General features: G+C 40.2%; 1 protein-coding gene across 6 annotated transcripts in view; it reads right to left on the bottom strand.

The window, feature by feature from the left end:
* The window catches only part of LOC149458413 (kinesin-like protein KIF13A), a 156,157-nt gene that overhangs the window by 71,539 nt on the left and 69,097 nt on the right, over positions 1–15,521 (bottom strand). For 4 of the 6 annotated variants that reach the window (XM_089682272.1, XM_089682273.1, XM_089682276.1 and 1 more), the window contains exons 12-14: positions 7,526–7,612; positions 7,277–7,443; positions 2,366–2,494 (exon numbers count right to left, since the gene is read on the bottom strand). In XM_089682272.1, the coding sequence (XP_089538398.1) occupies positions 2,366–2,494; positions 7,277–7,443; positions 7,526–7,612 (383 nt within the window). The remainder of the gene's footprint in view (positions 1–2,365; positions 2,495–7,276; positions 7,444–7,525; positions 7,613–15,521) is intronic. The other 2 variants (XM_089682274.1, XM_089682275.1) reach the window with 1 other exon arrangement.

Below are 15,521 nucleotides of genomic sequence, written 5' to 3'. Positions count from 1 at the left end.
GGTTCCCCTGCTCAAGTCATCACATGTCCAGGCCCGTCTGAAGGTTGCCAATGACCATCTGGATGATCCAGAGGAGGCATGGGAGAAAGTCATGTGGTCAGATGAGACCAAAGTAGAACATTTTGGTCTAAACTTCACTCGTCATGTTTGGAGGAAAAAGAAGGATGAATTGCATCCCAAGAACACCATACCTACTGTGAAGCATGGGGGTGGTAACATCATGCTTTGGGAGTGCTTTTCTGCGAAGGGGACAGGACGACTGCACTGTATTAAGGAGAGGATGAATGAGGCCATTTATTGTGAGATTTTGAGCAACAACCTCCTTCCCTCAGTCAGAGCATTGATGATGGGTCGTGGCTGGGTCTTCCAACATGACAACAACCTGAAGCACACAGCCAGGATAACCAAGGAGTGGCTCTGTAAGAAGCATATCAAGGTTCTGGAGTGGCCTAGCCAGTCTCCAGACCTAAATCCAATAGAACATCTTTGGAGGGAGCTGAAACTCTGTGTTGCTCAGCGACAGCCCCGAAATCTGACAGATCTAGAGGAGATCTGTGTGGAGGAGTGGGCCAAAATTCCTGTTGCAGTGTGTGCAAACCTGGTCAGGAACTACAGGAAACGTTTGACCTCTGTAATTGCAAACAAAGGCTTCTGTACCAAATATTAACACTGATTTTCTCAGGTGTTCAAATACTTATGTTCAGCAGACAAATAAATTCTTTAAAAATCATACAATGTGATTTCCTGAATTTTGTTTTTTAATTCTGTCTCTCAGAGTGGGAATGCACCTACAATGTGAATTTCAGACCCCTCCATGATTTCTAAGTGGGGGAAATTGCAAAATCGCAGGGTGTTCAAATACTTCTGTTCCTTACTGTATGCAGTACTTTTATCCTTTAATTTGCTGTATAGCAGAAGTAAATTGGGCCAACTCCCAAGGATATTTTTTAACAAGCTAGAAACTATACCCAAAGATGATTGCCTGACTATCAAAAGGCACTTCTCTCCTCCTTTGCATTAAGGAATGACTATCAAGTAGGCAATCAAGTAGACTGTAGGCAATGGTTGAAATTGGGACCATTGCATGTATATATCAGGCAATCTATGACTACCTGTAGAGGTTGTCAGTCCTATCTTGCAATACTAGGCACTATTTACATGAAAACTGTTGTCATACTTTTTCCTTGGTCATAAATACATGGCAACTTTTTTGTGGGAATATTTTGAAAAAACAATACATATTCAAGTAAATTCATAAAGAGTGTCTATGACCCAAAAGGTCAGTAACAATTGAAACTGGTAGAAACAGGTACATTAAATGCATGTGGAGCAGCACTGACACAAAAAGACCATCCATCCTCAGTGTAGTGTCACACAGGCAGTGCAGCATTGAGGAGTTTTGTGGCTGGGTGGACGTGGCTGATGGGGAAGCTGAGATATCAGATCCCTAAACACGGGTGGATTGTGTAACATGTTCCCAAAGTTGAACGTATCTTATAATTACCTCCAGTTTCATTGTCTATGAGCTAGAGATAATTATTTTTCATTTTGGTGCAGTAGTATTGCCACTTTGTAAAATAGGTGCTATTAGGAACTACTTAAATTTTCTGCACAAGTAAAGCTACCATAACGAGTAGCAGGTATTTTATAATTTGGCACAGTCCATTTTCAACTGCTATACCAGCAGAAAAAATGTATTCGGGGTTTTAATGAATCCCCCTACACCAGTGGTTCTCAACCTGTGGGTCGCGACCCCTTTGGGGGTCGAACGACCCTTTCACAGGGGTCACCTAAGACCATTGGAAAACACATATTTCCAATGTGTAAAGAGCAGCTACTGTGTAGAAAGCAGCTACTGTGTTGAAAGCAGCTACTGTGTTGAAAGCAGATACTGTGTTGAAAGCAGCAGTATTGGAGGTAAAACGACACTTCATGAATTATAATTACGGGGTAAATAATTTTATGGTTGGGGGTCACCACAACATGAGGAACTATATTAAAGGGTCACGGCATTAGGAAGGTTGAGAACCACTGCCCTACACCAAGGATGTCCAAACTATGGCCCTCCAGCTGTTGAAGTACTACAAGTCCCATCATGCCTCTGGGTGTCTTGCCTGTGGATGTCAGAGTCTTGCAAGGCCTCATGGGACTTGCAGTTCCTCAACACCTTGAGGGCCATAGTTTGGACACCCCTGCCCTACGCCATTTAGTTCAACTTTTTGCAAAAACATATATTTTAACAGTTTTCTGCTATCTCTATTTATCATTCTTAAGACAAGAGTCTCTAATAGTACAATAACTGTCAATACAATATACACAGCGCCCAAGCAATCAAACCAGACCCATGCACGATTCAACATTAGACCTTTGTGCCAGCCATGGTACAGGTAGTCGATGATCTCGCTCCGCTGGGCAGGAGGGAAGATCCTGTAGAAGGATTCCCACATAGAAGACGTCCAGTGGTTCTCAGATACATGATGTGCTCCAATCACTTCTTCCTCAGCACAAAATCAGACCAGTGATATACTGTTTTTTTTTTCAGCATTAAACAAACGTACTGCTTTGTACAATGGACATATAAATACATTTTTAACCACCATTACAGAGTTAAAACTTATATACCCTCACCAATATACAGATTCATTTAAATCTTTAGCGTACTTAGTTTTTTTAATCCTATAACTATATTAAAAATACACAATAAGTAAAAGTGACAGGGAGCTCAGTCTACACAATCTCACAAGACTGAGTTTAGTGTACGAGCAGCAAAGTGATGTGCAGACAGTAGGAGAAGCTTAATGTCCCTGGGGAAACAAAGGTTGCTGGCCAGAACATACAGATCTACCTTCAATCCTGCAATTGAAAGCTGTGGAGCTATAAATGGGAGTAATGACGTGGGTAGAAGCTATGATGAGCGTTTGTGCTGTGTGTGTGCGTCTCCACACCAATCTACTCTGAATGTTTTATAGTTGTGTATATATTATATATGCCAGGCTGCTCATCACAGTATGGTCATTTTAATAGACAAAGGTTATTTGTGGCACTGGAACTTTCACCCCTTGAAGAAATAGGTAGACCTTTGCTAGTTATGTATCTGTAATTGTGATCAGTTTAATGTTAACCATCTTATCTGTGGATTATTGAACACAAAAATCTTAGTTTATATGTGCAGTTTAATAAACGGTATGTAGAAGTGAACAGTCAACTTCTGCTTATTCCACCTGGGCCTGTGTGTAAACTAATGGTAACCTACTGCTCCCTCTCTCAATGTATGTACATCAACTTATCTTGGCTTACTAACTGCATATAGCATATTGTGTGTGTGTGTATACAGTGGATATAAAAAGTCTACACACCCCTGTTAAAATGTCAGGTTTCTGTGATGTAAAAAAATTGGACAAATATAAATCATTTCAGAACATTTTCCACCTTTAATGTGACCTATAAACTGTACAACTCAATTGAAAAACAAACTGAAATCTTTTAGTGGGGGGGGGGGGGGGAGTAAACATAAAAAACTAAAATAATGTGGTTGCATAAGTGTACACACCCTCTTATAACTGGTGATGTAGCTGTGTTCAGAATTAAGCAATCACATTCAAAGTCAAGTCAAATAGGAGTCAGTACACACCTGCCATCATGTAAAGTGCCTCTGATTAACCCCAAATAAAGTTCAGCTGTTCTAGTAGGTCTTTCCTGACATTTTCTTAGTCGCATCCTACAGCAAAAGCCATGGTCCGCAGAGAGCTTCCAAAGCATCAGAGGGATCTCATTGTTAAAAGGTATCAGTCGGGAGAAGGGTACAATAGAATTTCCAAGGTATTAGATATACCATGGAACACAGTGAAGACAGTCATCATCAAGTGGAGAAAATATTTATTTTATTTATTTCAGGTACTTATATAGCGCTGTCAATTTATGTAGCACTTTACACACTTATACCCCCTTCCTGCCCAGGCCAATTTTTCAGCTTTCAGTGCTGTCGCACTTTGAATGACAATTGGGCGGTCATGCAACATTGTACCCATATGGAATTTTTATTTATTTATTTATTACAGGTACTTATATAGTGCCGTCAATTTACGCAGTGCTTTACATATATATATTGTACATTCACATCAGTCACTAATCCTCAAGGGGCGTACAATCTAAGGTCCCTAACTCACATTCATACATACACATACTAGGGACAATTTAGACAGGATCCAAGTAACCTACCAGCATGTCTTTGGAGTGTGGGAGGAAACCGGAGTACCCGGAGGAAACCCACGCAGGCACAGGGAGAACATGCAAACTGCAGGCAGGTGGTGCCGTGGCTCCAGCCACTGTGCTGCCCAAATATGGCGCAACAGTGACATTACCAAGAACTAGACGTCCCTCCAAAACTGATGAAAAGACGAGAAGAAAACTGGTCTGGGAGGCTACAAAGAGGCCTACATTAAAGGAGCTGCAGGAATATCTGGCAAGTACTGGCTCTGTGGTACATGTGACAAAAACCTCCCATATTCTTCATATGTTTGGGCTATGGGGTAGAGTGGCAAGACGGAAGTCTTTTCTTGCGAAGAAAAACATCCAAGCCCAGCTAAATTTAGCAAAAACACAGCTGAAGTCTCCCAAAAGCATGTGGGAAAATGTGTTATGGTCTGATGAAACCAAGGTTGAACATTTTGGCCATAATTCCAAAAGATATGTTAGCACAAAAACAACACTGCACATCACCAAAAGAACACCATACCCACAGTGAAGCATGCTGGTGGCAGCATCATGCTTTGGGGCTGTTTTTGTTCAGCTGGAACTGGGGCCTTAGTCAAGGTAGAGGGAATTATGAACAGTTCCAAATACCAGTCAATATTGGCACAAAACCTTCAGGCTTCTGCTAGAAAGCTGAACATGAAGAGGAACTTCATCTTTCAGCATGACAACGACCCAAAGCATACATCCAAATCAACAAAGCAATGGCTTCACCAGAAGAAGATTAAAGTTTTGGAATGGCTCAGCCAGAGCCCAGACTTAAATCCGATTGAAAATCTGTGGGGTGATCTGAAGAGGGCTGTGCACAAGAGATGCCCTCGCAATCTGACAGATTTGGAGTGTTTTTTCAAGGAAGTGTGGGGAAATATTGCCAAGTCAAGATGTGCCATGCCGATAGACTCATACCCAAAAAGACTGAGTGCTGTAATAAAATTAAAAGGTGCTTCAAGAAACTGTTAGTTTAAGGGTGTGCACACTTATGCAACCATATTATTTTAGTTTTGTATTTTTACTTCCTTCCACCTAAAAGATTTCAGTTTGTTGTTCAACTGAGTTGTACAGTTTATAGGTCACAATAAAGGTGGAAAAAGTTCAGAAATTATTTATCTTTGTGTCATTTTTTTACATCACAGAAACCTGACATTTTAACAGGGGCATGTAGACTTTGTATATCCACTGTATGTATATATATTATACTCTGTGTATATATATATCTCATGAAATAGTATTTATAATAGAAATATGATACAGAAAGTGCATAGATTGTAGGGAATCTCTTAACTAATTTTTAAAATTTACAATAATATAATTATAATAATAGAATATATAATAATAATACAAAAAAGGTGCTAACTAAAAATAAACTACAATTTGGGTAGCTACTGCAGGATCCTTAGGGCCAATACTGGCTAATATGAATCGGTGAACCATAACATTGCAAACAAAAAAAATAAATGCACATGATTTTGTAGGTAAAAAATGTGCCTTTATTATTTTTTACACTGCATCCTGCAATGCATGGCACCCACGATCAGTGTACCTCCATATGGGCAGACAGTTGCTGAAGTGCAGAAAGTGTCAATAAACTATGTTGGTGCTCATCTGCGCTTTCATAGTTCACTGAGAACTACAGGACATTTGCTGTGGAGGCAAACAGGACTTGTAGTTCATTAATTCACAGAACTCTGTGAATGAATGACGTGGTTGTGCAAGTATAGCCCCGCACAGCTGCTCTGTTTTTAAAATGTGACATTGGGTGTGAGGAGAGGTTCCCCTGCCTGTTGTAATAGGACTGCTCCAAAGTAGCATGTTACACCCTAAACATGGGTATAACATGTAACATGATACAAAATGTGAACTTAGAATTTTAATGCCAGAGGCACCAATTTGTTATCTGCTATGGTCAACACAAGCAGCCTACTGGACTTGTGGAAATCATAGGTGGGGATGACAAACTTCCTAAGACTGTGCCTTAAAGCTGAACTCCAGGTATGATCCAGGTATGATCTTTGTTGCATTCTTACATTGTTCAATGTCTCATATCTGAGTGGCAGCTGGAGAGGCTAACAATCACTGTTGTAGTCAACACTATTACAGCGATCACTGCTATCCTCCGAGTCCTCATCCTCAGCTTTCCCTCTGTACACTGACCATAGGGGGTCACTGGCTCTGCATTTCCACCATTCATAGAAGGGCTTGTATTTTTTCAATGAATAGGTATTCTCTGATTGGACGATGTGGAAGTTATAAGGTCACCATGCCTCTTTATCTTGGCTGAACATAGTCTAAGTACAAGAGGCATGGTTTTTCTTAATGGATCTTAGTGTGCTTTGTGTATTTGTTCTCAAGCTATGTAGTAATGTAATGTGAAACTTTGCCTTTGAGCAGGAGCATTCTTTAATTTAAAAAAAAAGTCACTTCTGCTCTCTCCTTTGCAGGGTGACTAATTTTGTATTCACCCTTTTTATCTTTCTGTAGGCAGCCTGTAATGGTGAGCCCAATGGGTCCCTCCCACAGCTCTGATTTCTGCACAGACGATGTACAGCCTAGTGATGATGTTGCTGCTACTTTTACTAGGTAATATCTGGATTTTTATTATTTGAGGCTATTGAGGAATATATTTAAATAAAAGTTTTTTGTGCCTGGAATTTTTCTTTCCACTATGCAGCCATTACTGGACCCCCTAAGGAAGTGCTAGCTACAATGTGACAAGTTATTGTGCATGAGAACAATCTGTCCTTGAACCAGAATCACTTCTAGCAAGCAGTTAATATCAACCTCTGAATAGGATCTTCTTCTTTTAAGGGAAGATAAGGATCTGAGAGGTTTCCATTAATTAAATACTAAAAAAATATAACAGGCAATACATATTTACAGAAAGGTGGTGCAAATGTGTTGCAATATTCAAAGAAAATGTATTCACAAGGAAAAAAGTACAGATTTCTAATCTAGAGAGCTTTTCCCTGGAAACAGAAAATCATGTCAATTATCTAGTAGCTTCTGGCTTAGAGCCTAAATTACTAACCATTGCTGTTCAAAGCCTTCATTATCACTTCCATCTGTGCAAATTCATAATTATAGTCTGGTTCTGATGAAGCTTCACTTGTCGCATCCAGATCAGTTTCAGTACTACAAGCTTCTTTCTCAAATTCCTTCAGCCAGTCTTTTCGTTTCCGGTTTGGCAGGTTCAGCCTGGTCACACAATATAAATGGTAGATTAGAATAATAATGCATCTGCATTATCAATAAGAGAAAGTCACGTGACCAAAGCTACCTGAAGAAATGGTTGTTTCCCCAAAGGATCCTGTCTCCATGCCACAAGGGGGTAGTGAGGCATATCTGCACCCCATTTACACATGTCCTACAGAAAATAATACACATGGCTTATTAACATGTAAAAGCAAAAGGGAAATATACACAGTACAAATGTATGTATTCTTTGATATAATTGCCAATATACTTTGTAACACCTTACAGAGAATATGTATGCATTCATTTATGCTGCCCTTGAAGGAACTGACAATGTAATGTCACCAAGATATACAGTATATACACATCTGTTCACATGGTGTGGGGTCCAGGTATGGCTCCCAAGGTTTTACTAAGGATGCACTGATCTGGATGCACAGCTTCTATTGTGTTAGTCAAGAATTCACTCTCTTCTAAGCCTGGGTTCACACTGATGCGGTGAGCACCGCATCACAATCGCACCCCATTCATGCGAAAACCGCTGCGGGTGTGTATGTTAAGTTAACAACACCCCAAAATCGGTCCGCAAAATGCGTTGTGATGTGCAGAATCGCACTGCATAGGTGTGAATACCCATGCGATCCGATTCCAGTGCGGACCAAAAAAAGGGTTCTGCACCTTTTTGGTGTGGATGCAGTGCAATTAGAGCTACACAAAATGTATGGCTCCAATCGCACAGCACACAATTCGAATGTGATTCGTACAGGCATGCGGTGCGCTTCCTGTGCGAATTACATGCGAAATACAGCACCGCATATGTGTGAACCTAACCTAAAGAGTTGATCAAAGAATCCCAAGTAAAATAATAAACTAGTTAAGCTAAGAGTGATTTCTCCAGAAGACATCCACCTTAGGACACAAACAAAAAACTGAGAACACATTGATTAAGCTGCCATGGGGAGCACGTAGGGGGCATATCCTTAAAAGCTTTGCCAGTGTCCAATCACTGAAGAGTACCAACCTACAACATAGGGTCTATGAATATCATCAAATTTGGTGTTTTTAGGTAGTTGTGTAAGATTTTCGCTGTTTGAAGATGTCACATATTTTTTATCAGGAAATCAATAAAGTATTGTTTTATCATGTGAGCTACTCTACTTGGGCGAGTTATTACCTGCTTTAGTAGTCTGCTCTTTGCAGCTGCTTTTTGTTTCTCTGTGAAGATTCTACCTCTGTCCTGTACAAATAACCTTTTTTCCGGTCATATGTTGTATGGAGGTGGCAGCGGAGGTTTTCACACACACTCCGGCTGGCAGATGGAAGTGATTTGGCACCTGTGAAGCCGGATAACTTCCACACACCCCATTACTGTAGCCCCTCCACAGTAAAGGATTTAGTTTTATGAAGATCACTGATTTGGTAAGATATTTAAAACATAGAATAGAAGATATCACTGTTCAGAGACTTTAAAACGCATGTTCACTTGGATACACTGAACGTCAACTGTAGAATTTATTTCATGTTGATTGTGATATTGTTGCTTTTGTAGGTTTTTAGTTTAATGGTATGGCATTTTTATATTTCACAATGTATTTTATTGCTCATGAGACTTTTTGACTTTATTAACACTGAAGAAATTACACTTTGCTACAATGGAAAGTAGTAAGTGTACAGCTTGTATAACAGTGTAAATTTGCTGTCCCCTCAAAATAACTCAACACACAGCCATTAATGTCCAAACCGCTGGTAACAAAAGTGAGTACACTCCTAAGTGAAAATGTCCAAATTGGGCCCAATTAGCCATTTTTCCTCCCTGGTGTCATGTGACTCATTAGTGTTACAAGGTCTCAGGTGTGAATGGGGAGCAGGTGTGTTAAATTTGGTGTTATCACTCTCACTCTCTCATACTGGTCACTGGAAGTTCAACATGACACCTCATGGCAAAGAACTCTCTGAGGATCTGAAAAAAAAAAAGAATTGTTGCTCTACATAAATATGGCCTAGGCTATAAGAAGATTGCCAAGACCCTGAAACTGAGCTGCAGCATGGTGGCCAAGACCATACAGTGGTTTAACAGGACAGGTTCCACTCAGAACAGGCCTCGCCATGGTCAACCAAAGAAGTTGAGTGCACATGCTCAGCGTCATATCCAGAGGCTGTCTTTAGGAAATAGACATATGAGTGCTGCCAGCATTGCTGCAGCGGTTGAAGGGGTGGGGGGTCAGCCTGTTCGTGCTCAGACCATATGTTTCACACTGCATCAAATTGGTCTGCATGGCTGTCGTACCAAAAGGAAGCCTCTTCTAAAGATGATACAAAAGAAAGACCGCAAGACAAGCAGACTAAGGACATGGATTACATCCTGTGGTCTGATGACCAAGATAAACTTATTTGGTTCAGATGGTGTCAAGCGTGTGTGGCGGCAACCAGGCGAGGAGTACAAAGACAAGTGTGTCTTGCCTACATTCAAGAATGGTGGTGGGAATGTCATGGCCTGGGGCTGCATGAGTGCTGCCAGCACTGGGGAGCTACAGTTCATTGAGGAAACCATGAATGCAAACATGTACTGTGACATACTGAAGCAGAGCATGATCCCCTCCCTTCGGAGACTGGGCCGCAAGGCAGTATTCCAACATGATAACGACCCCAAACACCCCTCCAAAATGACCACTGCCTTGCTAAAGAAGCTAAGGGTAAAGGTGATGGACTGGCCAAGCATGTCTCCAGACCTAAACCCTATTGAGCATCTGTGGGGCATTCTCAAAGAGAAGGTGGAGGAGCACAAGGTCTCTAACATCCACCAGCTCCATGATGTTGTCAGGGAGGAGTGGAAGAGGACTGCAGTGGCAACCTGTGAAGCTCTGGTGAACTCCATGCCCAAGAGGGTTAAGGCAGTGCTGGAAAATAATGGTGGCCGCACAAAATAATGACACTTTGGCCCAATTCAGACATTTTCACTTAGGGGTGTACTCACTTTTGTTGCCAGCGGTTTAGACATTAATGGCTGTGTGTTGAGTTATTTTGAGGGGACAGCAAATTTACACTGCTATACAAGCTGTGTACTCACTACTTTACATTGTAGCAAACTGTCAATTCTTCCGTGTTGTCACATGAAAAGATATAATAAAATATTTACAGTGGATATAAAAAGTGTACACACCCCTGTTAAAATGTCAGGTTTCTGTGATGTAAAAAATGAGACAAAGATAAATCATTTCAGAACTTTTTCCACCTTTAATGTGACCTATAAACTGTACAACCCAATTGAAAAACAAACTGAAATCTTTTAGGGAAGGGGGGGGGGGGAGTAAACATAAAAAAACTAAAATAATGTGGTTGCAGAAGTGTGCACACCCTCTTATAACTGGGATGTAGCTATGTTTAGCAATCACATTCAAAGTCATGTTAAATAGGAGTCAGTACACACCTGCCCTCATGTAAAGTGCCTCTGATTAACTCCAAATAAAGTTCAGCTGTTCTCGTAGGTCTTTTCTGACATTTTGTTAGTTGCATCCTACAGCAAAAGCCATGGTCCTCAGAGAGCTTCCAAAGCATCAGAGGGATCTCATTGTTAAAAAGTATCAGTCAGGAGAAGGGTACAAAATAATTTTCAAGGCACTAGATATACCATGGAACACAGTGAAGACAGTCATCATTAAGTGGCGAAAATATGGCGCAACAGTGATTATTAAGAACTGGACATCCCACCAAAACTGATGAAAAGATGAGAAGAAAAGAAGAAAACTGGTCTGGAAGGCTGCTAAGAGGCCTATAGCAACATTAAAAGAGCTGCAGGAATATCTGGCAAGTACTGGCTCTGTGGTACATGTGACAACAATCTCCTGTATTATTCATATGGGGTAGAGTGGCAAGACAGAAGCCTTTTCTTACGAAGAAAAATATCCAAGCCTGGCTAAATTTTGCAAAAACACATCTGAAGTCTCCCAAAAGCATGTGGGAAATGTGTTATGGTCTGATGAAACCAAGGTTGAGCTTTTTGGCCATAATTCGAAAAGATATGTTTGGCGCAAAAAAAACTCTGCACATCACCATAAGAACACCATACCCAGAGTGAAGCATGGTGGTGGCAGCATCATGCTTTGGGGTTGTTTCTCTTCAGCTGGAACTGGGGCCTTAGTCAAGGTAGAGGGAATTATGAACAGTTCTAAATACAGTCAATACTGGCACAAAACCTTCAGGCTTCTGCTAGAAAGCTGAACAAGAAGAGGAACATCATCTTTCAGCATGACAACGACCCAAAGCATACATCCAAATCAACAAAGGAATCCCTACTCACTAGAAGTGTAGATACAGGGCTTGCAGCTTTTTATTGAAAACTTAACATATGACATGGTGCATTAATACTCTTTGATATTCCTCTTACAGAAATGGAATTGTCTACAAAATGCGCCAGGGGATTGCAAGTCTAATACATTTGGTCTGTACATGTTGATTTATTGCACAAGCATACAACAAAGTCCTTGTTACTATAGGAGATGTTTTTATGAGTTTGGATTTTGAAGTAAGTTTTATATATAGTACTTTTTTAAACTAATTATTTTGTACTTAATAAAATAGATTGTGTATTTTTTTTTCAATCATGTAGACTATTTCTTTACCTTAAAAATCCCATTTAAGCTCAAAAGTGTTTGGTTTTATGTTTATTCAGAACAAGGTATGCCCTTTAGAGGAGATTTGGTTAGAATCTTTATGTCTTCTTTATTTCCTTATGATTAAGATAGGTATGTATTTCAACAATGGGTGGTGCTGGGAACTCTGGTACAAATATCTCAAATGGAGGACATGAGAGATACCAAAAATTGAGACATAATTTTTTAATATTCCAACCCTTTAAAAGTTAGGATTATATTAATCTGAATACATATTTTAAAATATATATTTGATGAACTCCCAAGTTTTATCACTTTCAGAATAATGAATCAAATACATTTTTTTTTAAGTGGATTATAGAAAAAAAAACATTATGGCATTGCAGTGGTAATAAAATTTCAAAACAGAAATTAGAAATCAGCCCACACAGCAACTGTAGATAATATATTTTTTCCCTGTGTGCTAGTCAGAGGCCATACAAAGTGCAGAAATGTTCTCTAGGAGAAGAGATAGAATTCTGTTTGTATGTGATTTTCTTTCTGCAAAAAACAGTATACAAGTCTGTAAAGACATGTCTATGACTTAGTGGAAATAGTCACTAAGAAAACATGCCATTATGCAAAATGGTAGTGTTTTGTAGAAGAAAAATGGTCAAAACGATAGGAAAAAGCCCTATATTTGCAGGACAAATGCTTTGACAAACACATCCCACAACATACAAAACCACACTGATAGCATGAGGTTTGGGTTCACTTGTCTTTCTTGACTGTGCATGCACAGTGAATGGTTAGTCCAACTAAAACAACTCCCAAGGCATTGATTAGGAGAATAGCTACAAGTGGAGGGGCTTCAATATTCCTGCTGGATTTTTAATTTGTGTATATTATAAAAAATGAAACAGAGGATACTGGAACATATGGAGATGGGTGGGAATTCCAAAAACACGCATGTGAGCAAAAACCTTAGTCAACAATTATTGTTTATAGGCTTTTACTGTCAAAACTGGCAATACCCAACATTTATTATTATTTTTTATATTATTGTTTTTTTTTTACATACTGTCACCCTAGCAGTACAGTGTCACCATAGTGACACTGTACTACTTGTGGGGGTTGAAGACTTTTTTTTTTTTTTACACTGATTGCTTTTACACTCATAAAGGCTGTAAAAGCAATCATTTCTCCTTCTCTCTGGCTATATTCTTGCAGCCATTGAGAAATACTGTGTGAGCTGTGATTGGTCACAGCTTGTCACATGGTACAAGGCTGTTGTGAATAGCCTTGTACCATGTGACCTCTGTGATCATTCACAGATTTCATCTTGGTTACTACTCTTCATGTGATCACTGATTGGCCAATCAGTGATCACATGATCGGGACCTCACATAGAGGTTCCGTACAATGATCGGTGTTCCACTGTGTCCGGAGGACATAGCGCGCACCGGTTCGCGTTGCTGTGCGCTCCCAGGGAGCGCGCACAAGCAGGGGGTAGGGAGGCCGTTTATAAACAGCCACCCGCCCCTGAACTGCTCCTGTCCAGCCGTTTATATACATGGGCCGGACCGGAAGTTGTTAATTAATATTACTGCCTCTTAACAGTGCTTGAGACAGCATTCCCAGCTGCAAAAACAGTTCACCCCATCCGAGTCTGTTTCTTCAATGCTACTGTTAGTTCTTTAGGGTACACCTATATTACATAGGGTGCCCTGCAGATTCCTCCACCTTGCACTGTGAGGAAACAAAACAATAGAGGGGCGAGGAAATCTTTACACTAAAAATTAGGGCTGGGCTAATTGGTAAACATTTAGTGCACATTTAGTGCACAGATTTGCTGGATATACCACATGCTTGTAATTTTTTTCTCCTAAAACTTTCACTAACTTCTGACTGGTGTTTACAGTTTCTATGAGCTGTCTATTGAGGAGAGCAGGAAAAGAAGCCAATTGTGGTGGTGAAAAATAACTCATGGAATAACAATTTCATAGAAATATTGGCTTTTAGTAAATAAATGTTCATTAAATGTTGGGGAAATACAATCTCACCCCAATGCACTATTTATTTTTGCGAACTGCAGATTTTGATGCAAGACTTCCATGTATAAAATAACAAAATATATAAAATACATAAAATAATAAACACATACAAAGTAACTCATGTGGCAATGGGAAATGCCTTTTTCAAGAATGCTAACCAAAGAGCCCGCAGCTCTTTCTCCAGAGAAGATACAGTGACAGCACGTTGAAATTAAAAGATTGATTTTGAATTGTAATCCTTTTTTTTTCCAGTCCCAGACACATTAGGTTATGTAATATTCAAACCACTAGTGGAAGTCTTGGAAAGCCCAGATCCCCAGTATAACATTGTGTGCACCGACATTAGCTCCACACAGAGAAATGAACAGGTTTTTCTTTATAAATCAGCCAAACAAATGCTGACTGCATCCAAAGCGTTTTTGCACTTCCTCTGCCTCTCATGTTTCCTATTCATTCCAGCTATGTGTGTCACTCCTTCCATCTGCCACCCAACTCCTCCCCTAGGCTTCTCTTACAGTCAGCAACCCCGCTGTCTGGATCACACCCTGGCTGGCACACTACAGCTCTCAACTCTGGGCCATTGTGCTGGCTCACATGTCAGACATGCTATTGCAAGACAGTCACTGTGAAATACTGAGCCTGGAATAGAAGACTGTTGTCCTTTTGTTCAGGGAAGTTAACTCTTTGCCTTTATGCTGCACATAACTCCATTTGTATAGAGTATTAGTTCTTGGAAGTTTAAATAATAGGGAAGTAAATACCTAGGAACATACTTTTGACATTTTTTTCATATGCTAACAATACTAATCCTGAGATTCCACGGGTCTCCAAAATCTATTAAATAATTTAAAAAGTGACAATAAACTCTACTTTAAAAAATTCTATTAAAGTATGTATTCTTTACTCCAAAAAGTACCTTCTGTTCCTCTTAGCCTCCTCTAAGTCCCCAAATTCCATTTTTTGCTGCTCTGATCCAACTTCCTATTAGAGGGTGGCTATGTTCATTCTCCATGGTCTCTTGGTAGGAACATAGCCACCGTTTCTTGCTTGCTCCCGAGATGGCTGAAGACTATGGGATTTGTAGTGTGCATAAAGCAGCAAACTAATGTTCCAAACAAACAGAAATGAGCTGGAAAAGGAGAGTAATAAATAATTTCATGAAAAATTACAGGGCCATTAAAAGGAGAAGTACAGCCAAAGCTATTTTGGCTGTACTTCTCCTGTGGATCACAGGAGTGCAGTTCATTATGCACTCCTGTGACCCATTTTCAGCTGACAGTGGACCGAAGTCACTCACTCACTCAGCTGGTCCAGGCTGGGAAAAGATCCTGACTTCAAAATTGGGGTTCACCCCAGAGTCTGGAGCAGCACCTTTCTCATGGATCCACTGAGAGCCTGAGCCAGCCACTCCCTGCCCCCTCCACAGCTCAGCACTGCT

The sequence above is a fragment of the Staurois parvus genome, unplaced genomic scaffold (assembly GCF_062004578.1).
Source record: "Staurois parvus isolate SC_StPar_1 unplaced genomic scaffold, SC_StPar_1.0 ptg000287l, whole genome shotgun sequence".
NCBI classification, from domain to species: domain Eukaryota; kingdom Metazoa; phylum Chordata; class Amphibia; order Anura; family Ranidae; genus Staurois; species Staurois parvus.
The sequence above is the reverse complement of the archived record's forward strand: the minus strand, read 5'-3'. Positions and strand labels throughout refer to the sequence as shown.